This window comes from Suillus fuscotomentosus (assembly GCF_016647785.1).
Source record: "Suillus fuscotomentosus strain FC203 chromosome Unknown F5891scaffold_9, whole genome shotgun sequence".
Taxonomy (NCBI): domain Eukaryota; kingdom Fungi; phylum Basidiomycota; class Agaricomycetes; order Boletales; family Suillaceae; genus Suillus; species Suillus fuscotomentosus.
Window position 1 is genome coordinate 863223 of NW_024539521.1, and position 23127 is coordinate 886349.

The 23127-nt window shown below is 48.0% G+C and overlaps 9 protein-coding genes across 9 annotated transcripts; 6 read left to right on the forward strand and 3 right to left on the reverse strand.

Annotated features, from left to right (window-relative positions):
* Positions 1-263: 263 nt before the first annotated feature.
* Positions 264-5186, forward strand: F5891DRAFT_945033 (uncharacterized protein; the record flags this gene model as incomplete). The annotated part of the gene is made up of 10 exons (XM_041374603.1): positions 264-339; positions 388-479; positions 538-885; positions 961-1442; positions 1492-3076; positions 3185-3505; positions 3560-3779; positions 3933-4083; positions 4135-4432; positions 4473-5186. The coding sequence occupies 10 exons, from the start codon at positions 264-266 to the stop codon at positions 5184-5186; spliced, it is 4287 nt and encodes a 1428-aa protein (XP_041230347.1).
* A 185-nt stretch (positions 5187-5371) lies between these two features.
* Positions 5372-9760, forward strand: F5891DRAFT_1012786 (lethal giant larvae like, C-terminal-domain-containing protein). Its single transcript, XM_041360746.1, has 18 exons — positions 5372-5731; positions 5798-5923; positions 5981-6062; positions 6125-6155; positions 6210-6358; positions 6415-6500; positions 6527-6531; positions 6608-6685; positions 6738-7197; positions 7235-7656; positions 7708-7977; positions 8013-8121; positions 8173-8340; positions 8388-8762; positions 8809-8914; positions 8965-9218; positions 9272-9456; positions 9601-9760. The coding sequence occupies exons 1-18, from the start codon at positions 5584-5586 to the stop codon at positions 9649-9651; spliced, it is 3105 nt and encodes a 1034-aa protein (XP_041230348.1). The 5' UTR covers positions 5372-5583; the 3' UTR covers positions 9652-9760.
* Positions 9761-9809: 49 nt separating this feature from the next.
* Positions 9810-11069, reverse strand: F5891DRAFT_1126533 (uncharacterized protein; the record flags this gene model as incomplete). Its single annotated transcript, XM_041364097.1, has 3 exons — positions 9810-10124; positions 10188-10568; positions 11022-11069. 3 exons carry the CDS (start codon positions 11067-11069, stop codon positions 9810-9812), a joined length of 744 nt encoding a protein of 247 aa, XP_041230349.1.
* F5891DRAFT_757699 (V-snare-domain-containing protein) lies at positions 11067-12108 on the forward strand. The gene is made up of 6 exons (XM_041373145.1): positions 11067-11350; positions 11409-11543; positions 11595-11656; positions 11710-11796; positions 11845-11927; positions 11976-12108. The coding sequence occupies exons 1-6, from the start codon at positions 11168-11170 to the stop codon at positions 12098-12100; spliced, it is 675 nt and encodes a 224-aa protein (XP_041230350.1). The 5' UTR covers positions 11067-11167; the 3' UTR covers positions 12101-12108.
* A 143-nt stretch (positions 12109-12251) lies between these two features.
* F5891DRAFT_944819 (uncharacterized protein) lies at positions 12252-13434 on the reverse strand (the record flags this gene model as incomplete). Its single annotated transcript, XM_041374586.1, has 3 exons — positions 12252-12581; positions 12647-13140; positions 13200-13434. 3 exons carry the CDS (start codon positions 13432-13434, stop codon positions 12252-12254), a joined length of 1059 nt encoding a protein of 352 aa, XP_041230351.1.
* Positions 13435-13527: 93 nt separating this feature from the next.
* Positions 13528-15515, forward strand: F5891DRAFT_1012798 (Met-10+ like-protein-domain-containing protein). The gene is made up of 9 exons (XM_041360747.1): positions 13528-13769; positions 13817-13908; positions 13972-14067; positions 14116-14193; positions 14245-14309; positions 14362-14472; positions 14519-14755; positions 14808-15206; positions 15255-15515. The coding sequence occupies exons 1-9, from the start codon at positions 13540-13542 to the stop codon at positions 15384-15386; spliced, it is 1440 nt and encodes a 479-aa protein (XP_041230352.1). The 5' UTR covers positions 13528-13539; the 3' UTR covers positions 15387-15515.
* Positions 15516-15522: 7 nt separating this feature from the next.
* On the forward strand, positions 15523-19090 carry F5891DRAFT_1012805 (mitochondrial carrier domain-containing protein). The gene is made up of 17 exons (XM_041360748.1): positions 15523-15902; positions 15960-16163; positions 16227-16316; positions 16365-16417; positions 16468-16589; positions 16646-16766; positions 16819-16837; positions 16887-17182; positions 17236-17287; positions 17462-17588; positions 17639-17773; positions 17826-17851; positions 17900-18151; positions 18209-18243; positions 18300-18383; positions 18439-18545; positions 18660-19090. The coding sequence occupies exons 1-17, from the start codon at positions 15733-15735 to the stop codon at positions 18858-18860; spliced, it is 2094 nt and encodes a 697-aa protein (XP_041230353.1). The 5' UTR covers positions 15523-15732; the 3' UTR covers positions 18861-19090.
* Positions 19091-19836, forward strand: F5891DRAFT_1012813 (uncharacterized protein). Its single transcript, XM_041360749.1, has 4 exons — positions 19091-19230; positions 19289-19380; positions 19439-19517; positions 19580-19836. Exons 1-4 carry the CDS (start codon positions 19120-19122, stop codon positions 19643-19645), a joined length of 348 nt encoding a protein of 115 aa, XP_041230354.1. The 5' UTR covers positions 19091-19119; the 3' UTR covers positions 19646-19836.
* Positions 19837-20651: 815 nt separating this feature from the next.
* Positions 20652-23054, reverse strand: F5891DRAFT_1012814 (uncharacterized protein). The gene is made up of 8 exons (XM_041360750.1): positions 22880-23054; positions 22720-22834; positions 22494-22661; positions 22325-22445; positions 22047-22273; positions 21776-21999; positions 21556-21727; positions 20652-21473 (listed from the first exon to the last, which is right to left on the reverse strand). The coding sequence occupies exons 1-8, from the start codon at positions 22982-22984 to the stop codon at positions 20791-20793; spliced, it is 1815 nt and encodes a 604-aa protein (XP_041230355.1). The 5' UTR covers positions 22985-23054; the 3' UTR covers positions 20652-20790.
* Positions 23055-23127: the final 73 nt, after the last annotated feature.

The following is a 23127-nucleotide window of genomic DNA, read 5'->3' on the forward strand; positions in this document are numbered from 1 at the left end:
AACTCGCGCATCACAAGATCATGGGATAGTATGTTACTAACCCCGATGGGCACAAGGGAGTAAGTTGGACAAATGCACAGTGACACAGTCAGAACAGCCTGAAGGCTGAGAGTCCACCGAATCCCGATCACGGTGAAGTTGAGGCCATTTCTAAAACACGATCATGTGACATGACGCGTCGGTTTGTTGAACTGTGTTTGGTTTCTGTGCTTTCCGTGGTCATGCCACCTGGAATACTTTCGTAGTGTTCGACCACAATAATCATGTCCCTCAAGGACATTGGAAAGTACGATGTATCTGAAGAGGCGCAAGCTCTCAAAGATAAATTAGCAAGCCAAGGTACGTTTTTAGCATGTAATCTAACAATCTTTCCTAACTTGCGCTCAGACACCGAGAATGCAGGCCTACGAAGCCGCCTTATGAAGAGAGAGGCTGAGCTAGAGGAGTTAAAGACATCGTTAAATGAAACATTGTACAAGGTCATTTTGACTTCCGTCTACTTGATCATCCAAGTCCACTCACTTCCTAGCTCAACAGCTCAGCACCGAGGCTGATCGTGCTCTCAGGCTTGAAAGCGATCTGGCGCGGCGCTCAGACGAACTCAAGATCGAGAAAATGGCTTCTAGGAATGGAGAAGCTGCACTTCTTGCTGCGCAGGATAGACTGAAAGCTGAAGAACGAGCAGCACGAGAGCTCGAGGCAACGCTTGACACCATGTCTTGCCAGTCTGAGTCAGTCAGGGCTCAGACTTTTAAACTGGAGACAGAGAAGCGAAATATGGAGTCTCGCGTGCGTGAGCTAGAGAGGATGTTGGAAAGTACGAAACCCCAGCCAACAGCTAACTCTCGATTGCCGCAGCGAAGTGGGAGGCCTCGGTCTTCCTCTGTGTCTAGTTTCAGATCGCCAGCATTGGAGCAAGAACTCAACGAGATGAAAATTCTCCTGGCGGATAAAGAGAAGACCTTGCGCGACATGGAAATGAAACTCACTCGAGCTCAGGAAGATCTTGTCAAGACACAGAATACGCAATTTTCAGTGGAGAAGGCTATGCAGGCCCGTATCGCGGAGCTCGTATCAGTAATCGAGGATAAGAATGAGGAGCTAGAGGTGCTGAAATCAAGTCAGGGCGCGGGGAACGCAATGGAGAGGGAGGAAGAGTTAATGAAGAGGATCGACGAAGATGAAGTGAAGATAAAGACATTGGAAAGTCTCCTACGCGAGCAGCAGAGTGGACCCACACAGGCAGCGTATGATAAGCTGCAAAGAAGGCTACGTGCTGAATCGGAGAAGCTTACCAGCTCAGAGAAGAGATTGCAAGACCTGATGAAGGAGAAAGAGGAAGCACAAGACGCATGTACCAATACACGCCAGGAGCTGGACAGAACGGATCGGCTTCTTCAGGACAGCAAGGAGCGTATTAGAGCTCTGACGGTCATTGAGAGGTATGCTATGCTTGGCCACCAGCCCGATAGATTGCTGATATTGAACTAGTGGATTAAAACAAGAGATTATGGACCTTCGGAGCAATGAGGAGTCAGCGCGGCGTTCGACGGCCACTGACCAGGACCATATGGATATCGATGTTGACGACATCCAATCCAACTTCGACAGTAGCTTCCTGTACCCTAATTGCTCGACTCCATTGCCTTCGACGAAGGCCAATGTTTCTGCTCACCCCGGTGACGCAACGCTCGCCAATCACATCGAAACATTGCTCGCCGCTGTAGACAGAATACGAAGCGAGCGAGATGACTTACGACGCACCCTCGAATTCTCCTCAACCGAGGCTCGAATCACAGTCCAGACATTGGAGAAGCGCATCCACGAGCTCACACAGGAGGCGGATGAGGCCTCAGCCTACAATCGGCGAAACAAACGTCTTGTCCTTTTCATCACAGCCCTGGGCGTCGTTGTGAATCACCTACGCAGTCGTTTGCATGCTGCTGAGCAAAACCAAGTCCTGGACCACTCCCAATTAGTCGCAGAGCGAGATGCCATGTTACGAGACCTTCAAAGCAAGTTCGAGGTCTCGTGCCAGCAGTTGACCGTATCGGAAGAGTCGCGTAACCACATGCTCCTACTGGTCACAGAGCTGGAAGCCAAAGTTCAATCTCTGGCTGCCGAAGTACAAGCAGCGGAGTCATCTCACGAGGATACCCGCGATGCGCTCCAGCAAGCAGAGGAACAATTAGTTGATCTTACAAGAGCGTATGAGAACATCGAATCCGAACGTAATTCACTCAGCCTCCAAGTCACAAATCTCCAAACAGACTTGGAGGCTGCACAGGAAGAATTAACGGGCGCTCATGGCCGCTATAGCGCTCTGCAAGCGCAACAGTTATCAACCATGTCAGCAACTGGGGTAGCTCACGCGCTTCGTGAACAGATACAGGAACTTGAAGGTCGTGTCAACCGCCGCACGGAGCAGATCGGCGTTCACCAACATGATATTCGCCGCCTGGAGACCAACCTCAAACTCCAGGAGGAACGGATCTCGGAGATGATGTCGGAGCTAGAGATGATGTCCGCGCAGAAGGAAGCAATGGTTGAAGACTGTGCAGAAGCTAGAGATGCCCGCGACCAAGCCGTCAGCAACCTCGAGGCAGCAGAGCTTGAGGTGGAAAAGTTACAGGAGGAGAACGACAATCTCAAAGCGACCCATGACGGTGAGCTATCCTCTATGGTAGCCATCGTGGCCAAAGCGATGTCGAATGCTCGCCACGCCCAAAGCATGGTCGACCAGCACCTCATCAACGAACCGCAGATGTTATCCAAGATAGCTGTCCTTGAGGCCCATAACTCGAAGCTCTCTGAAGATATAGGAGTGCTTGCTAGCGAGAAAGAAGGGCTTATTCGAGACTTGGCAGAGAATGTCGCATCACTGAGTTGTCTTGGAGCTCTCCGGACAGAAGAACATGCCGAAATGGGTCAGCTAGTGGTCTCGCTTGCGACTGTACGCAAGGAATTGAGCAACAGCGACTGCAATTTGGAGAATTCTCGTCAAGAGGTTGCAGCGTTACAAGCTCAACTTTCATCTTTCCGCTGCGCACTCGAAGACAAAGCCGCCACTTTAGAAGTTCGCGATGCAAAGCTGGCCATTCTTGAGCAAAATTTCGCTGAGATATCCAACGAGTCAGCCGTTGCTTCGACTCGTCGCATTTCAGAATATGAAGGACAGCTGCAGTCATTGCACGACGAACTTGATGAACTTCGCTCCCGCCATCAGATCACCTGCAAAACCTTGAGTAGAGCTCAGGACGACCTTCAGGAACGCATTCAGGCGTCGCAAGCTGGCGAGAGTAACGCCGAGCTACAAGATCTGCATGCTCGTCATGCTGTCGAGGTCGAGGACTTACAAGAGCGCCTCAAGCACACGGACCAAGAGCTCTCACAAGCTACGCAGCTTTTACAAAGTGCCGACCTTCGCTTTGCAGAAGTGCAGCAATGTAATCGAGAATTGAGGAATCAGATCGCAGCTCTCACAGACGATGCACAGAGAAGAGCCGTGACGGAGGATTCTCTACGTGCCAGACATGTTGAAGAACTTGATGTACTACAGAAGACGCTTTCCAACACCCAGAACGAACTCGCTGCTGCCAAAGAGGAATGCCAGCATCTTGCAAGTCTCGTGGAACAGTCAACTAGCGAACTCAAACTAGCAAGGCAAACTCACATTGACGCTCTGCGACAAGCAGAGCAACAGATTCGCGAATTGCAGGACGATCGGGTGAAAAAAGTTGCTGTTCTCGAAGCAAATGAAAGAGATCTTCAAGACTTCCGTATGAGCCTTGACGAACGATCCCGGGAGCAGGATTTGCTGCGCACACAGTTACAGAATGAGATCGCCAGTCGCAAGCAAGATCAAGCAACTTTCAATGACCAGCTCTCTTCTCATGCAGATTGTCAAGTCAAATTTGATGCTCTCGAAACAGAACTTCGACAGGCGAATGAGCAGGCTGAAGCTGAATTATCAAGTCTGCTGGCAGAGAAACAATCGCTACAAGTAGAGACCACCAGCTTGGAAGCAGAGATTCAGCGCTCGATGTCGTTAACGAGATATCTGGAGCAACAAGTACGGGAGAGGTAAGTAGGCTCGCCATCCCCACAGGTGCAAAATTGACAAGCAATGAACAGTGAAATATCTAATTCCTCCCTCAAGGAGACCCTCGAACAGGTACAGCTTCGACTCGCTCAGTCTGAAAAGGCGGGCAAAGCGGCCGAACTTAACCTTGCACTCCAAATAACACAACACGAGAAGGCAATATCATCCCTCCGGTGGGAGTTGGACGCGGTCCGTTCGGAACCAAAACTTCATGACATCGTCGCTGAATTGGAAGAGAGAACTCGCGAAATGGATCAGCTATTGCAAAGCAAATGTGCTGAAATTGAAGACTATGACGATCGGATATTGGAGCAAGTGAATTCGCTTGCAGTTCCCTCACATAAATTAACGTTATAACAGAGCTTTGAAGGCGAACAAGAAATTGTCTACGAAAGTGGAATCTCTGACACGCAAGGTACAGAACCTTCAAACCAAACTTGCTTCTGCCAAAGAATCCGCGCAAACCTCACCGGCCAACCTCGCTGCATCGTCTGTGCAAACAGTGCAGCCACTGCCCGTTGTCCCTCTTGTGCCTCGGGTGCCTGTATTCACGGATACTAAGCCAATCTTGGGACGAGATCGAGCCATGTCAAACACCCCAGCAGCATCCCAATCACAAACACCGGAGAGGAAACCTATGCAGTCAGGTATGACGCAAACTGGAATCCCTGAAGAGGAAGTACCGACATCTGCGGGTAAGAAGAGACGCGCACCAGAACATGATGACAGGGACACTGTTCCACCCGAGGGCCGTTATACGAGTGATTCGGACATGCAGGCGGCCACTACGCCACGTCTCCGGAGAACATTGCACTCAAGCCGATCCGGATTTACGCCAATACGCTCTGCCAGAAGCATAACCAATCTGCCTTCACCAGGAAGACGAGCCACAACTACTATCTCAGACGTGACGAACAGTCCTCGGTCCACATCTGACCCTCAAACCTCTAGAACTTCGTCTAAACGGACCTGGTTGGGGAAGATCAGAGGCGGAGTGCCGCAATCCAATAATCCAGGTGGCAGAGTTGTATCCTCGCGAGGGAATGTGTTTGAGAAGATGCCAGATATTCCGAGATCGTCATGATGGACTCTGTTCCTTAGTGTTGTAGCATCTACCTTTACCTACTTGTGTATTTCTAGTCCGTCAGTACCCATACACTCCATCGAAACGTGGTCACAAGTACTCTAGCCAAGTGCTATCATGTAGAATTATTTGATCCTTCAGATATATTTCTCGCAGTCGGTGCGAGGAACTTGAACCTGTGCGCTGGAAACTCGAAGTAGTAATTGCACTTCAAACTTTACCGGCAAGCATCACGGCATTCACCATCGTCTCTGGTCATCACCGCTGCACTGCACCACCTGGTTCGCCTGCCGCTGGCTAATCTTGGAGCAGGTTGATTGTGATATTCATGATCATAGGACTTGAACTTGAAGGCCTAATTGAGTGTCCCGACGCCGAGGAAGACACGCCGCCAGTCATGTTCAGAGAGAAACACGTTCTTCCAGATCTTTCGACTGGTCAAAGAGACCCTGATGACTGGAAGATTGGCAGGCTGCGAACTGTTGACTATCTCTTGGACACAAGAGTGCTGACTTACGAACCTACATTGAGCCTTTTGGCTGTTGGTGAGATCTTTCAACTTGAGTCATCTTTGAACTGTGACTTAGGTACTGCTTTCTTTTTGTTTCCAGGCACGGCAGATGGCCTGATTTATGTAGTGGGCGGTCCTGGTGTAGAGAGTTCGGTGCAGACGCCAGAAGGTTCTCCCGTCAAGATCTTGCAGCTTGCCGCCTCCACGGACAGACTTCTCTCTGTCGGTAAGCCGACCGCCAATACGCCAACCTCACTTAATTCCTCAAGTTTCATACCACTAGATGAGCGCGATCGACTCCATATCTGGAACTTAAAAGATTTGACCGAACCACCGAAGTCAACGAGATTTGACCATGCTATCAAGTGCGCAAGCAATCGATCGCTGTAATAATGACGTTTGCTGACCTGCAGTGTCTGAACACAAGTGCTGTCATGTTGTCACCTTCACATACCCATGTAGGCACTGAGACTCAAGAGTTTCTTGAACATTTCTAAGATTGCTCTTTCCAGGTCTTTCTTGCCCTGCAATCGGGAGAGATCAGAACATATGATCTTCTGTGTTTGAAGAAGTCACCCTATGTTATCCCGAACTTGTGGAATATGTTTCAGACCAAGATCGCGAGCAGCGTGGTAGATCCCTTGCATGCATTGCCTGGTTGGTCCGTCCAACAACTCTGGCATGTTGCGGTCGAGGCGTGCTTACATTGGACCTTAGCACCATACCTGTCGATTTAGTTGCACATCCGCGAGACCTCAACTTGATGTTTGTAGCCTTCGGTGGTCAGTCATTTCTATGGTCAAGTGCAAGTGCCTGAAACAGTCTCTAGGGGGGGTTGTACTGTACGACCTGGTGTGTATCTGAACTCATTGTCACTGTCGTGTCTATTAACTGTTCATTTCCTTTCTAGTCTTCACGCAACATTCTACGGGCGTACGAACTTGTAATCCCTGCTGGTGCACCAGGAGGGGGAGGATATCACCAATCCGTGAGTCAGAGCTTTCCAACCACAAAACTATCATGGACTCATAATCTCCAAGGAAGTACTCACACACCGGCGGCCTTCCGTTACTTCTGTAGCTATTCACCCAGCTGGGCATTTCTTTGCAGTGGGTTATGCAGATGGTTGTGTCGCCTTTTGGGCGGTAGAAGACGAAGATCAGCCTCTGATGGTGCGAACATCCACAGAATTGGATGTTAATGTCATAAATGGAGAGGAACTTGAAAAGTTTCTGCAAAATGGGGGTTCTTCAGAAGAAAAGGGAACTAATTTGGCAGAACGTCAGCCGATCTATAGGGTCGCTTGGTGTGGTTTCCCGAACTCCTCAGATCCCCGAGGAGGAGCAACTGCTCTCGTCTTTTTGGGAGGCGACAGAGTTGACGACCCTTGCCGTTTAACTGTATACACAATGCCCGCTCTCGACTCTCCGGAACCTCCTGCTCCTATCTGGTTCCAAAACTGGGCTCCACGCTTCTATCCGAAATGCAATGCGACTTTCGGTAATTCCGTTAGAAACAACCTATTATCCATCATCAGGGCCTGTTTATGACTTCGTCGCCTTTCCAAAGGCTAATCCACATTTTTCTGGTTGCTGGGATCCTGTTGCCCTGCTTTTTCTCACTGCAGCCTCCCCTGGTTCACGGATGGTTGAGGCTAGACAGTTCCTGCCTCCGAAAATGATATTTCCGCTGCCGGAAGCCGGCGATGTTATACATGACCTTCCCACGACGCTTGAGGATATGACACTTAGCGGAGTAGAACCTCCACCAATGCACGTTCCTTCAAAATTGTACAGTGGGCTTGGTGGGGTATCTTATGCACAGCTCTTGACTCTGCAACGAGGTGTGTATGATGTACTTGTGGGACAACAGCCCGTGCTTGATGATACGGATTTACCTGTCGTTGGGGGGTCTGCATGGATAGACGATAAAAGACTCAGTGAGCTAAGGCTCTCCAGGGTACTGATCAATTGATTGCCCAAATTATTGGTCATTAATACTGCGCTTCAGAGCCATCCGCGCCGAATCCTTATCACCTGTCATCGTGACTCAACTGTCCGATTCTACGATGCCAGCCCTCAGCTTCTCATCAGCTCCAGCACATCTCCTCTTCAGAAGCATTACCCTTTCGCGATCCATGATCTCACTATAGATCTCAGCTGTCTACCACTTTCCAGTGCCCCTGAAGTCGCCACTGTTCAAGTAGCCCCCGAATCCTTGGAGTGTATCGTGCTACTGAAATCAGGCGACCTCCTGGTATATCGTTTGAACGCAACGCAAGTCGACCCTCCTATCGAAATAGAAGAAATACAGAGTTTGTCCTGCTGCGTAATGTTGCTTTACGACCAGGGACGAGGTACCATCCCTTCTTGATGCTGCCTCGTGGTAATGTTTCCTTGACATGTTGTGCATTATCGGACATAGGTATACTCTCCTTGGAGCCCAATGTTACATGAGTTGCTTAACGCAAGATAGGTTTCATTGGTGTTGGTTATATCGATGGCTCTGTCGCAGTGATCGATCTGCGTGGACCATCTCTCCTTAGACCCCAGCGTCAGAAAAGGCAGTCTAAGCTTCTGGTCCGCAATCAAGATAGAGACCTTGTTGTCTCCCTGACGTGGACCGTTTCTGCTGTCAGCATGGGTATGCGCTGATATATGTGTTAAAACTCTATCTGATCTCATGATTAGATCCACAGCTAGCTGTGCGGCTGATCGCCATACATGAGTCTGGCAACACGCAGGTCTTCAAGATCATCCGGGATCCCGAGTCTTCGATGTATGATTTTGCACATGATGTTACCAGGATCGAGGGCCTCCCAAATGTCCTGCAAGGTGGTTCATTCGTGATCGATTCGCAGAAAGGTACTACTTGGCATGCCAATCGATCACGTTTTGCCGCTGCTCTCCAAACTGGAGATAGCAATCCTGCACGTTGCTTCTGGGTGACCGCAAATGCCAAGGGTGCTCGTTGTATGCTTGATATCTCAGGGGAGAAGATTTCCAAAGTAGAGTGGAATAGCAAGAAAAACAAAGTTGGACACGTTCAAGTGATTGAGAAGAACAGTGAGCTCATTGACTCAGAGCAAACTATTGCTAACAATACACCCAGATTCTCACGTGCTCGTAGCATTTAATGACAAACCAGAAGCTATGGTTTACTCTTTACCTTACCTTGAACACTTGCATACCTTCTCTCTTGCAAAAGTATGTGAAAAGTACGTACTCCGAATTGCGTTAGCTATGCTCTTGATTTTTTATTCGCCAGTGTCGTGTCTGTGGACGAAACGGGAGATTTCATTGCCTTGATGCGCCACGATTCAGGCGTACTTGAACAAATTGTATTTGGTACACTTTTCAAGACTCGTCGTGTTTATGATCACCCAATCGTTGATCTGACAAGTTTTCACCGCGAAATTCCCCCTTACCCACAGCCAGTGTCCGTTGGTCCCCCTTCGTTACTGGGCTCATGGTTCCGGTATGGGAAACCCGTTATGACTGGAGAGCAGCTCGACGCGCTACGTACGTTGAGTCAATCGAACACCTTTAATTGTTGATCTGGAGCGTCGATATAGTTGCGGGCCCCGACAGACCTATACCGCCGCCGGATCATATGCAAACATCACAGGACACGACCGCCGCTTATGGACCCGGTGTCATAAAGACGGTGGAGAATGCTCGCGATGGCGTCTACAACCGTCTAAACGATGCTCTTGCTGAAAGGGGGTGCGTACATGATCCGACCATTTCTCCGATGTCAGTGCTAAATGAGAACCAAAGGGAGATGCTGGGAAACATTGAGCAACGGATTGATTCCCTACAACAAGGAAGCAAAGATATGGTGACGCAGGTGAATCTTCGGTTACTAGCCATCAAATTTGTGCGCGGTGCTAACCTCAATTAGGCTAAGAGACTTGCAACTGAGCAAACCGCTAGACGTTGGTTCGGCTTCTGAGTTGACCAACAAGATACACGTCAGCCAACGACACCCAAAAATCGAAGTTCTCGATGTATATCATTATGTATATCCGCGTACTATAGGAAACTCCAGCTATGTAATAATACATGATGTAGGATATGATATGTATGCAGTCTCCTGATTGCCGGTGTTGTTCACTGCTGGTTCTCTGAAGTGCGCGATGCCTTGATCAACTCCCTCATTCTTGAGTTTGGAAATAACTTCTCATCTGACCATCGGCCCTTAGCTGCCTCTACGGCGAAAAGCCCGAGGTCCTCAATCGGTATATACATGGAGGGTAGGATGGTCTTCATGATGGGCGTCATGAGGCAATCCGTAGATCTTGCTGTTCGTGAACGAATGTTCTCTCGGTCTGACGCTTTGGACGGGAAGAAATAGCCAGGCCGCATGACAGATGTATTGATGTTGGAGGACGGAGGGAGATCAAAGAGAGCTTTTTCAGTCATGCCCTAGATGCAGCGTGAGCATTCCAATGCTTGCGAGTACTGACGTATCAAGCAACAGGCGCATACCTTGATTCTCGCAAACTTGACATTACTCTTGCCAGATGGATCTGCGCCCTCTCCTGAAACAAAAACGAATCTGAAGGGCTCTCCCGTTTTGTCCTTCGTCCCTGCTTCTTGCAGGGAGTTCACAAAGTGCGTGGTGTAGTCGTATGTGATGCGCGTATATTCTTCGTCTGACAGGCCTACTGAACTCTTTCCCAGTGCCCAAATGCAGGCGTCATGCCCTGCCAGACGAGCAGGGAGATCGCTAGGGTAATCCAAGAAGTCTTTCAGAACTATGACTTCTGTCTTGTCGTTTTCGGCTATATCCATCCATGATGGAAGTGCTCTACGAGAGAGCACCGTGATCTTCGTGATAGCTGCATCCAATACTGCTTGACGAAAGATCTGGATACCAGCTGACAGATAAGTAAGGATGTGTTGAGTTCGGGACTTCACATCTGAATGGAGATGGTAACATACCAGCACCAGTGACACCTGTTAAGACGAGCTTCATGATTGAAAGTGGTTGAAAGGTTGTCTTGGATGACTTGCCTTCTGCTGGTGTAATACGTGGGTTTAAGTACCCCTTCAAGTCATCATGAGCGCTTGCGCAATAGCATAGCAACACGCTGTCGCGCTGTGGGCTGACGCAGTCAGCCGGCTAGACCTCAAGGTGACCATAATTAAGGGCGGGTTATAGTGTACACGCATCATGATAAGAAGACCGTGACGCAATGTTCAAGCCGGCTTACGCGAACAAATGTGGCTTCAAAATCACTGCCGGAGACTACGCGGCGGCGGCGGCCGGCTACATTCATCACATATCCCACAGTAGTACGACGTACTCATACGACTCACTATTTGCCGAAGATGATGCAGAGAACAAGAAGATACCGTGACAGACATTGTGACAAAGAAACATTGTTGTGACGGTGACGTGTTACTACCGGAGAAGGCTGCCTGCAACGACTCGGATACTTACCACCAATACGATACTATCAGTCATGGCAGATTATGAGTCTTTGCACAGGCAGTGCCGCACTCTGGAGTCCTTATTTGACACAAAGCTTACGTCGTACTCCCGCCTAGCATCAACAATAACAAGAAACCAGGATGACATCGAGGCAGGAGGCTCGCGCGAACGCTGGAAAGACGTCGAAGGCGAAGTCGAAGACCTCCTGGAGAAGGTGGGATACACGAGCACCCCAGCACGCATACAAGTAGCTTACAAGGACATATGTTTAGCTACGAGAAACTAATGATGAATTACTCGCACTCTCAAATAACCCGGACACCCCGCCCTCACAATCCATGTCCCGCGCAATTCAGAGACATGGTGAAGTCTATCAGGACTATGCCAAGGAGCTTCGCAGGACAAAGGTTTGTCCCGTTCTAATGTTATGTAGGCCCTGCTCTCATGACATTTCATAGACAAATGTTCAGCATGCACTTGACAAAGTAAACTTACTTTCGGGCGTTCGAAATGACATTGAGTAAGTTCTGATTCATTTGCGGAATTCCCATTGATGATCCTCTCTTGCGACAGGGCATATAAATCTTCTGCAGCAGACTCACTACTGGCGGAAAGAGGGAGAATCGACAGCTCCCATTCGATGACAGACCAGATTCTTGAGTAAGTTTCATCCACACTCGTTATTCCTCTCTGAACGTTATGCCTTAGCCAAGCATACGAAACTCGAGCAGAATTCTCGCGTCAAAGCATGTCTTTGGCTAGTATAAACACACGCATGACTGGTGTCATAAGTCAGTATTCTACGTAGTCGGAATGACACATGCTGACAATCAGCACAGGTACGATACCTGGCATCAACAATCTCCTTTCCATGATTAAGAGCCGACGGCGAAGAGACTCTATTATCCTTGGCATTCTTATTGGAGGGTGCTTACTCCTGCTCATAAGCTACATGTCGCGGTGATACCATTTTCATTATTCATGGACCGTTCAATAAAATTATATATTTCATACATTGGCAGTCATACAACGAAGTTACATACCAGTCAACTGTTGTCCAGTCTGAGCAGGTTACCATGGACAACACTATGATTGTACCCGGTGAACACTTTTTGTTAACGCTCCCTGGCTGTTCGTTTGATGATTTTGCTAAGCCCGGCATGATTTCCTTGCACGAATTCCTTCCAATTGTTTTCCAAATGTCGGACAACTCCCTGCTGGCTTTCGTCTACGACCTCTTCCCAGGACGACTCAACTGGCCATCCTTTCACTTCAGCAACTATAAGCACCATGTCCCAAGTGCATTGCGTACAGTCTTCGATCTTGTGGCAATCCGATTCAACGAGGATACGACGTGAAGAACATGCAGCAATCAGGGCTCGGTGATTTGGAGACCGACTATTGATAACCGTTGAGAGAGACAAAAATACATTTGGATGACGCTTCTGCAAAAGCCCGTTTAGCTCAACACAGGCAGATGAAATGGTCAGGTCAGATCACAGGTGCATACCTCGATGGACAGCCACGTTTGCGGGCTAAAGCCGCAGCTGTGAATATCAATGCTTACTTTCATCCAGTGCTCGCCATGCTTATCAGCCATGCGGTCTAAGAGTTCCACGGTAGCCATTTGCGATTTAACGCTGTGCATGCTGATGTTTCGGCCTAGCTCTGCTGCTAGATCAAGCTGTGCTTCAAGGATAGTTAATTGATGCTCAAAGGGTACGGTGAAAGGCGTCAATTCTCCAGGCGACGAGAAGTAGTCGTAAGGCACCCGAAAAGCTCTGTCAATACCAACTTCTCCGAGCATTGCGCTTGGAAAAGCTATCAAATTCTGACGAACGTCTTCCAGAACGGTTCGCAGGGTCACTGGTTCAGGTAGATGAACCAGCAACTTTTGAAAGGCCTCCAGGTGTTCGTCTGCATCCTTGAATATGCGCCTATAATGATTTTCCTTTGATTCGTACGGTGCCAATGCGATCCAATGCGTGAACCACGGATGGTAACCTAGCATCAACATCAGCGGTTCTTCGGTATCAGTGTTGATTGACCGATTCAAAGCTAACCAAAGGAAGGCACAACTTTGTCTGGGAATGCAGTAGCCAAGTCTCGCACTAATCCTTGATCCGCCTGAAAAGTGGACATGGCACCGATGATGATGGGCAAGTTGTCCATTGACTTTACTGGAATCTCTGAGTCGGTGGGATGACAATGTACATCGACGACATGTCGCAGGACTGATGGGGGAGGAAGGGTGTCCCGATGAGAAATAGTATCAGAAATTTCGTGCTCGTAACACATGTCGATAGCTCAGCGCTCAGCGTCACTCCAGCTCGGTTCCGACAGGCTCAAGTGTATTGGTTCGGTGTGATCAAGCGGGGTGATCGACATGCACAAACAACTTCCATGCTTGGACTTCAATCATGTCTAAGTACAACTTTGAGGAAATACCCTGGATTATCTTTCTTCTCTAAATTCATGGCGTGCACACCGACGCTCGATGTATCACCTCCGGTACATCGTTGGATGGACACAGCTCTTCAAAGGGATGCTTTCAAAAAGACTATCCCTATCCTTGCCGCCAAGGTTTCTGCTTCTAAAACCGGGTCTCTGCTAAAGTCTGATATCATGAAGAAGTACGTGTTTTCGGCTGTCCAGAGATCATATCTAATATACTTCGAAGATCCCTCATGAATTTGCCAAAAGTACGCAGCGTTCTTCGGGACCCCCACGATGACCTCGAGAGGCTAGTATTGCTGAATGTGTCTGAGGATGGTACCGTGTAGCTTTTTTTGATCGAATAACGCACGCTTTTCTGATACCCCATCCGTAAGCCAGATGCCCTCTCGCCAGAGGTTCGCAACTTCTTGCAGGAACAGTCTGCTACGCTGGTGGTGCACAATCTAGAGTTGACTTACGACTACTGGACGGCTGGTACGAGCTGCGTGATTCCTCATGTCAATGATATTTATCTATGTCTAGATGAGATCTTACATTCCATATTGCCCGAGGAGCTCTGCAAGGGTTCCCCATCAGGGTTCGCAATTACTGGCCATCTCGGTGAGCGTGATGACATTCGCGTTTGATTGCCACTGATACTAGGCCATTCAGCTCACATGAACCTCAATAAAGAATATCTACCCTATAAACATATCATTGGTCAGATCGTTCTGGATGAAAGTCTTGATTCCTCGAATTCTGAACTTCCGCTGATGTCATTCACCACAGAAAAATCCTATGATCAAAACAGTCGTCAATAAATTAGACAGTATTGATACAAAGTACCGATTCTTCAAGATGGAACTGCTCGCTGGAGAACCTAATTATGTCGTTGAGCACGTAAGTCAAATCTTTCTATGGAACGATCAGCTAAGAAAAACCCTAGCACGAGTCCAATTGCCGATTCACTTTTGACTTCACTCATGTTTATTGGAATTCACGGCTTCATACAGAGCACGATCGGCTTGTCCAACTCTTCCGACCAACCGACGTCATTGCAGATGTATTTGCTGGCGTGGGTCCTTTCGCAATTCCTGCTGCCAAGAAAGGGTGTGCGGTACTTGCTAACGATCTAAACCCTGAGAGTGCGAGGTACTTGAGCCAGAATATCGTTGACAATAAAGTGATGTGTTTCTTTCATTTGACATGTGCTTCGTTCTGACGTTGTTTGGTAGGTCACGAGTTTGGTCCGCGCTAGCTGCGAGGATGGTCGTGATTTCATTAAAAAGGTTATCGGCCGTGTGAGGGATCATCCTTTCCCCACATACACCGGGCCGAAACTTAGCAAGGTGCAAGAAAAGGAGAGACGCAAGTTGCAACTAGCAGAATCTCGTCCAATAGCAGCACTTGGACTGGTTGATCTGTCAACCGGGGAGAATCAGTCCCCTCGTCACACTATTTCACATTTTGTGATGAATCTTCCAGACTCGGCGATCGACTTCCTCGATGCCTTCCGTGGAATTCTATCAGAAAGTGAATGGGACTTCGGCAATTACGCTAACATGCCTATGATCCATTGTCATTGCTTCACACGCGAACTCCATCCAGACAGGGCTGAGGCGGACATTATACAGGTGATGTTTGTGACTCAGTGCAAAGGCTATGCTAACTGTGATTATTAGAGGGTTGAAAGTAAACTCGGACATAAGCTGGAGACTGAGGTGACATTGCATATGGTTCGGTCTGTTGCTCCAAATAAAGACATGTACTGTATCAGTTTTAGATTGCCTCGTGACGTGGCTTTTGCGCAGTAATAATGGGCGCCGACATTGCTTCTTGATTGATGCCCTAAAGCGGTGAGCCTATAGGAAATTCGGAATCAAGTGAATCCCGTTGTGTTTGGCATAAGTAGCATGTGAGGCTCGGCTGTTATTATGTAATCACCCAAGTTATTTATCCCCGCAATAGTACTGCATTGCTCTGTTGTAGTAAAATTTGGTCCTTCGCTCTTGTGCTAGTAACTACATCGCTGCAGGCTACCAGTTAGTGCTGCATAAGTATCCTTCCCCCCTAGACTTGCTTGCTTGCTCTCTCTTGCCATATAGACATACCTGATACCTCCTAGACACTAATTCACCTCGGAGTCGTGACACTCGAACAATGACGCGCGCTATCTCCACAGTTCATTGCGACGCCGATGCGGCATCCTCCTCCTTGACTGGCTCCGCCTTGAAAAGTGTTCGAAGTGTGGTTGCAGCACCTGAGAACGAGATGAAGCGATGGAGAAGGATATTTGAAACAAATGCAAAGGCCGTAATCGATGGGGAGAAGTATGCCATGATTCATTCTCAAGAAATTCAACCTCTTGCTGACTGTCCGGACGACAGATATCTTGACCCTGACAGCTTTGTCAATGCTATCGCTCCGAAAAGCGATTCGACAAAAATAGGTCGTGCGCAATTTGCGATTCTTTTTCGTGTAGCCGACTCCTCGAAGCGAGGGTTGGTTTCTTGGGACGATTTCACGGTGTTTGAGACACTTCTCAAACGTCCTGACGCAGATTATTGGATAGCCTTTCAGTATTTCGATGTGTGAGTCTTTCCTTTCCATCCCATTGTATATAGCAGCACTCAGACAGTGTGGTCACATTTTAGGGACAGTTCGGGTACCATAACTTTTGATGAGTTCAAAAATGTGTTCTTGGCCAACGTTGGGCCATCTGCCATTCCTTTTGACTTTGACTGGTGCGCACTGTTGGAATTTCAAATGATTTGTGTTTACCGTGGTCACAGTGATTGGGTTAAGTTATATCTTGGGCGAAAAAACGGCACACACGTTCTTGGATGTCAGTGCGGATATTTCTCTAATTTCACACCTATTGACTTTTTTTGGTAGACAATGAGTTTACTCAGCTGATGAAGGGCCTTCAGGGAGAACGTCTTCGACAGGCGTTTAAATATCTCGACAAGGATCAAGATGGATTTATTAGACCTGAGGAGTTCAAACAAATTATTTTGGTTTGTAAACGACTTATTCCTCACGATTTGCCCTTTATATACTTCCCTCATAACAGGAGATCGCTGGGCATAAACTATCTGATGCAGTCATTGAACGTCTACCTACGCTGTGCACACTCACTCCTAGTGGGCGAATATCTTATTCTGAGGTCGTTGCATTCCAAAATGTTATCCGAGGTGAGCTTCATTGTTCTGCGACCTGGAAGCGACCCCAACTTTTGTCTCGCAGAGATGGACATGGTGGAACGGTAATTCCACCCACTTGATATAGCTGTCATTAGCTAAATACGTTACCAGTATTTTACGCGAGGCCACCGCTAAGTCAAAGGATGGACGCATTGATCAGTCTGACTTCCTTAATCACTCTGCTGCGATATCGCGCTACGCTCTTTTCACGCCCATGGAAGCGTCTATCATTTTCCATTTTGCGGGTCGAGGTAGCCGTGAGAAGAGACTTGCTCTGTTGGACTTTGCTCAACTCTTGGATCCGCAGTGGAGAGCCCCTCATGATGTTCTCGAAGCCAATGAAGTCAGGCCGAAGGCATCATTGCTTCAAGGAGTACTGAAGTCTGCCTACGGCTTTGTTCAAGGAGGCACGTTATCTATTGCACAACACTATCGCGACGCAACTCTAACATAAGTATAGGGATTGCGGGGGCTCTCGGTGCCACTATTGTCTACCCTATTGATATGGGTAAGTGATTATGATTTATGGTGTGTTGGGGATCTATCTAATTCGCTTATCTTGATAGTAAAGGTATGCTGTGCATTTCATCGGTTATTCTTTTAGTTCACAACAAGTTCCATTGGTTGGCAGACTCGGTGCGTTTTTGACTGTGTTTTCGTGAGTTTTGTTACTGAACAACTTTAAGGATGCAAAATCAGCGGAGTACAGTGGTCGGTCAGATGCTGTACAAGAATAGCATCGACTGTGCTCAGAAAATATTCCGCAACGAAGGTCTCATGGGTTTCTACCGTGGTCTTGGTCCACAGTTGATCGTGCGTCATCGTTGTACTTATATATCTCGCCTCGCCTCAAGTTCCACTAGGGTGTTGCTCCGGAGAAAGCTATCAAGCTTACCGTCAATGACCTCGTCCGTGGTCGAGCCATGGATCCAGAGACAGGACGCATCAAGCTTGGTTGGGAGCTGATGGCTGGTGGAATTGCTGGTGGTTGTCAAGTGGTATGTCTTCTCTTTTTTAAGACTGTATTCATGTTACCCACAACGATGGCAGATCTTTACCAATCCCCTGGAAATTGTGTAAGTTTAAATACTCTGTCATAACCTGGTCCTTACTCGAGTTTTTAGTAAGATTCGTCTTCAAATACAGGGTGAAGCTGCGAAGCTAGAAGGAGCAGTTAAACATGGTGCTGCCCACATCGTACGCCAACTGGGTGTGCTTGGTTTGTATAAAGGGGCCAGTGCCTGCTTGCTTCGCGACATCCCATTCTCGGCCATCTATTTCACGGCATATTCCCACCTTAAAAAGGATGTTTTCCATGAAGGCTATAACGGAAAGCAATTGTCATTCTTGGAAACGTTGGGTGCGGCGGGCATTGCGTAAGGTTTCTTACGTCAAAAAACTTGTGACATGTGCTGATGGAGCGAGTTCACCAGTGGCATGCCAGCAGCCTACCTAACAACTCCTGCTGGTTCGTACTCCTTTTGATTAGTACCCGTAACGATACCCATGGGATACTTCTCACAGATGTGGTGAAGACTCGCTTGCAGGTGGAAGCGCGACAAGGTCAGACCCACTACAAAGGTCTTACAGATGCATTTGTCAAAATCAGTAAGCGCCGATGTCATCTAGCGAAATCGAGATGCATGACTAGTATTTCCTCTAGATAAGGAAGAAGGTTTCAAGGCATTATTTAAAGGAGGACCGGCCCGTGTCCTCAGAAGTAGCCCACAGTTTGGCTTCACCCTGCTTGCATATGAATACTTGCAAAAGGTACATGATTGTTACTCTACCCCCGAACATACTAACATACAATTATCTTTGCAGCTCCTTCCTGTCAGTCCGCCCGTTTGGTTCATGGATTTGATACCTGATCATTTTCAACAGTACCCATGGCAAGGCAACAAACCCGAAGTCAAGACTGCTTTGACAACACCAAAGCGGGATGAGATGTCTCAAATTCGTGCGAGGAACGCCCTCAAAATATTACTAGACGTTCATGGCGACTTTGGGAGACGTGCGGCCAATTTCTCTCATCCCCTCGTGAAGCAAGCACCACCAACAGCCTCGCCATCGAAATCAGCATGATGCACTATTTAATTCTCATCTATTGAACTTTATTTAGATGGAACAGTGCAGGAAGACAGTTCCCCGTTCTGGCTCGCTTAGGTCGATGTTGCTACCGACACATGCACTTGCTACTACATAGACTCAATTGCTCCTGCCAAACTATTGCACTATACCGTAATACGATTGGATTATTTACATAAGCTTGTTATGCGTAGAGTATCATAGACGTTCTGGGATGTTAGCCACAGTTGCACCACCACCCTTGGTCCTTTGACAAATGCCGCTCCGTGAAGTCGATTTTCCTTCCAATCCTAAAGATCTGGAAGACGCAAAAGAACAATTCTTGATTTTCTACTCCTCGCGCGTGAACGGGCAGCTATGGTGTCCTGTGAGTGGGAGTCTCACGTACAGCGACAACACAAACTCCTGACTGGTTGAGCTGCCAGGATTGTGTAGCAGTAGATCGAACCATCCAAGATACCTTTGGTCCTGAAGATGGGCCATCTGCAGTGATTGTCTACGTTGGCCAAAAGCCCGAGTAGGCAGGCGCATTGTGTCATCTGTGGACTAGCACTCAATTCTACGATGATGCTCAGATGGAAAACACCCTCCAATATTTTCAGAGGGGAGCCTTGGCAAGTCACCTCAGTCCCCACGGTTATCAAGGTTGAAGATGTTAGTATTGGACCAATCCAATCTCACTACTGCATAGCAATTTCTGATAACCTTATCGACAGTCCAAGGTAGCCAGTCGACTCGACTCCGATATCAACACGCTTCTTGCGGCTTTCATCAGGGGATAGAGTGGTTGGGCTTGACACTTTGGAGTACCAACAATTGGCCTTGTGGATTTAATGTTGAGGTGTTGTGTGATAGAAATAGTTAAAGGTCAAACTTTTGAATAAATCCTCCTCCTTACTAAACTCATACTCATGCGCAACATCCACAAAATCTACCTGATATGCTACACTTGATCACAACAAGTATTGACGACCCCCCGGCCCAGTGTAGCCCCGTGGAGGTTGCTCATGCACCTTCATGTGTCTTTGGAGTGCATTCCCTTCCGCCATGCAATATCGCCGAGGTCAGGATGAGGATACTGAATGAGATCGATCCTTGTGTTATTAGCACAGAACCTCACCATCATGATGAGCCCTCATTGATTTTTGCTAATAAATGGGTTATCATAGTATCCACAATGTCCCAATGAATATTGGACATCTCTCTCGAGTTTCATCGGTAGCTCGATGTAGGTATCCCATTATATGCACCGCGAAGTCGACATGATGCTCACGACCTCATAGATCGCTTACTATACCTCATACGAGCGCACGTGCAAGAGCTATTAAAGACTGACGGTTTTTGGTTATGGGAGCGACTGTGGGAGCTCGATGTCCGGAAACCTGCGCGCGCGATAGAAGTGGGTAGATGGCGGCGACTGACAGAACTCAACAGCCCAAGTTATTTACCTCACGTTTGTGTTACTTCATCTCTTGCTCTACCGAACTAGGTTCAAGAACATGGCCAAATGCGAAGTTGGTCCCTGTGATCCTACCGTTGGCTCTCCTTGAAGACGAGTTTCATGACAAATGTTGAATTGACGGCGAGCAAGAAGGTGCACCAAAGAGAAGAATTGAACATGGAGGGCTGCTATTTGAAGTTTATATTTTGTGGGGTGCGGATGGCGCCGACCAAGTTGTAGCAAATATTCATACTGCATGATGGATGGCATGACGCTAGGAGATGGAGCGGGAGAAGCTTAAGAAAGATGGAGAGGCAGAGTGCTTCCACAGGAAAATTATAGTAATCGGACTACATGAGGAGCAGCGCGGGCCTGGAGTTTGCATCTTGGCGCACAAGAACCATAAGATTAAAAGTTGCCAAAAAATAGGATGCGATCGAGGATATATGTTGAGGACTACATGTGCACTGGTGATGAGACTAATGGTTACGGATCTCGAGTAAAATCAACGCTTTTACCACCTGCTTTATGCGCGACTATGATTTCCCCAATCTTCATTTCTTTACCCGCTACGGCCTTCAGCATATCCCAAACCGTAAGGAGACCGACCGATACCGCAGTCAGTGCTTCCATTTCCACGCCGGTTTTGCCTTCGCATGTCACGGTAGCAGTACACTTTATGCTATACTCGAGGGCGCCTTCATCACCAGGCTGGGCAACTGGATGCACATCACGCTCAGGCGTCAATGCGACGGATACGTTGGATATCTGGATAGGATGGCATAGAGGAATAAGGTCGGAGGTTCGCTTGCACCCCATGATTGCTGCCAGTTGGGCGACTGTCATCACGTCCCCCTTACTGCGAGCCTTCTGGATCGTCTCGTCCGTGGAGTCGACATTACCTGATCCTGTGACAAGGTCATATGCAGATCTTGGAATGTATATGCGACCGCTGGCAGTAGCACTACGCTTCGTTGCGTCCTTACCACTGACATCAACCATGCATGGCCGACCATCAGAACCAATGTGAGTCAAACGGAGGCCGGATTGACTAGATGATGAGCTCCAGCGTCGATGGATATGAGGTAACAACGGTGTATTATTGAGAAGGAAAGATTGTGCAGAAAGGCGGGGTAGTGATCGCACTCCAGACTCGCGAGGCTGTATGCCTGGAAAGGTGGATTCACATCAGGACACTATATTGAATCATCCACACGCTAGTAAACTCAACCTCGATGGAAAGTACCTAACCTCCGATGAGTATCATAGGTCGGTTGGTTATGACATCAATGTCCTCCATTCCGGCGTGCTTCTCCTGTTTGCCTTGAACAGCGCGTCCGATGACGTTTAAGAGTTCTCTATCGCTGGCGCCGCGTCGCATTTCATCTCTAAGAGATACTTCCTTGGCATCAAAGAGACAAACCTGGTTCAAAGGTGAGTACATAGCACGCTCTAGTCATGACAAACATACTTTAATTTGCCCATCTGCTGTCAAACGCAGGCGATTGCAGGACGAGCAAAAATGATCTGACATGCTGCTGATGAAGCCTAAACTACCAGCATGTCCCGGGATCTTCCAGGACCGTGCGGTGTCGTTGAGTTCGTCGGGTGCTCGTATTATGGAAGGATATTCTCTTGAGATAATGTCCAAAAGCTGGCTGGAAGGGACCATCTTTGCCTTATCCCACTTGTTTCCTGTGGTGGTGTAAGTAAAGCCAATGATTGTCGGGAACACAAGATACCTGTGAAGGGCATGAATTCGATAAATCGAACAGATATATTTTGGTCCGTAGTCAATTTGACAAAATCCAGGACTTCTGAATCGTTGAGGCCCTTGATGATGACGACATTCAATTTCACTGATCGCAAGCCTTGACTGTAGAGGGCAGCACTGAGTGAACGGAGGACTGCATCGTGACCGGGACGCCGAGTCATGATTTCAAACTTGAAGGGATCCAGAGTATCAAGGCTGATCACTATCAGGCATGCCGTGTTGAACGCACGAAGAAATGATGGTCACCTCAGATTCAGGTGTGTTAAACCATTTTCGATATAAAGAGGCAGACGGCGGTGGAGGGCAATTCCATTAGTGGTCATTCCGATGGACTGGAGACCGAGTGGGCGGAGCTCGTTGAGGCGACCTGCACAGAATTTAGCCCACGTTCAGAAGCATGGCGATGATAACTTGCGAATTATGCCGTCCAAACCTTTCCGTACAGTAGGTTCTCCCCCAGTCAAACGTATTTTAGTGACGCCGCTTCTCACAAAAAGATTTGCCAATCGGATGATCTCGTCGTCGGTTAAGATATGGTCGGCTGGTGATAGCTCTACTCCTTCGCTAGGCATGCAATAAAAGCCTACGTTGCGATCAGACTGATTAAATGGTTGAAACAATGAAAAAACTAAAGGACAGACATCGCAGATTGCATCTCTCTGTCAAAGAGATGCGAAGATAATCGTGTCTCCTATGAAACGAGTCAATAAGTGCGGGTGAGAATTGACTTTGTGCATCGATTTGCGCGATTTTTGACTAAGGGCATGATGAGTTGATTCTACGCCAGATAGGTGATCATACCTGTGCCTTCGCTCTTGGAGTCTTCTGCGAATAGTAGCGGAGACCAGCAAGCCCGTATTTGCGAGATATCGCGGAATATAACCAGTTTGACCGTTGATAACTCATGTATCGGAAGAAGAAATAAACATAGTTTGCTCCTGAGAAAGGTCAGTATCTCATTCCTTGTGACCACCGGCAAGGTGTCAAATTGTTTCCGAGGGCCACAGGGGTGAACGTTTATGTAAATTAACCTCATCACATGACATGAC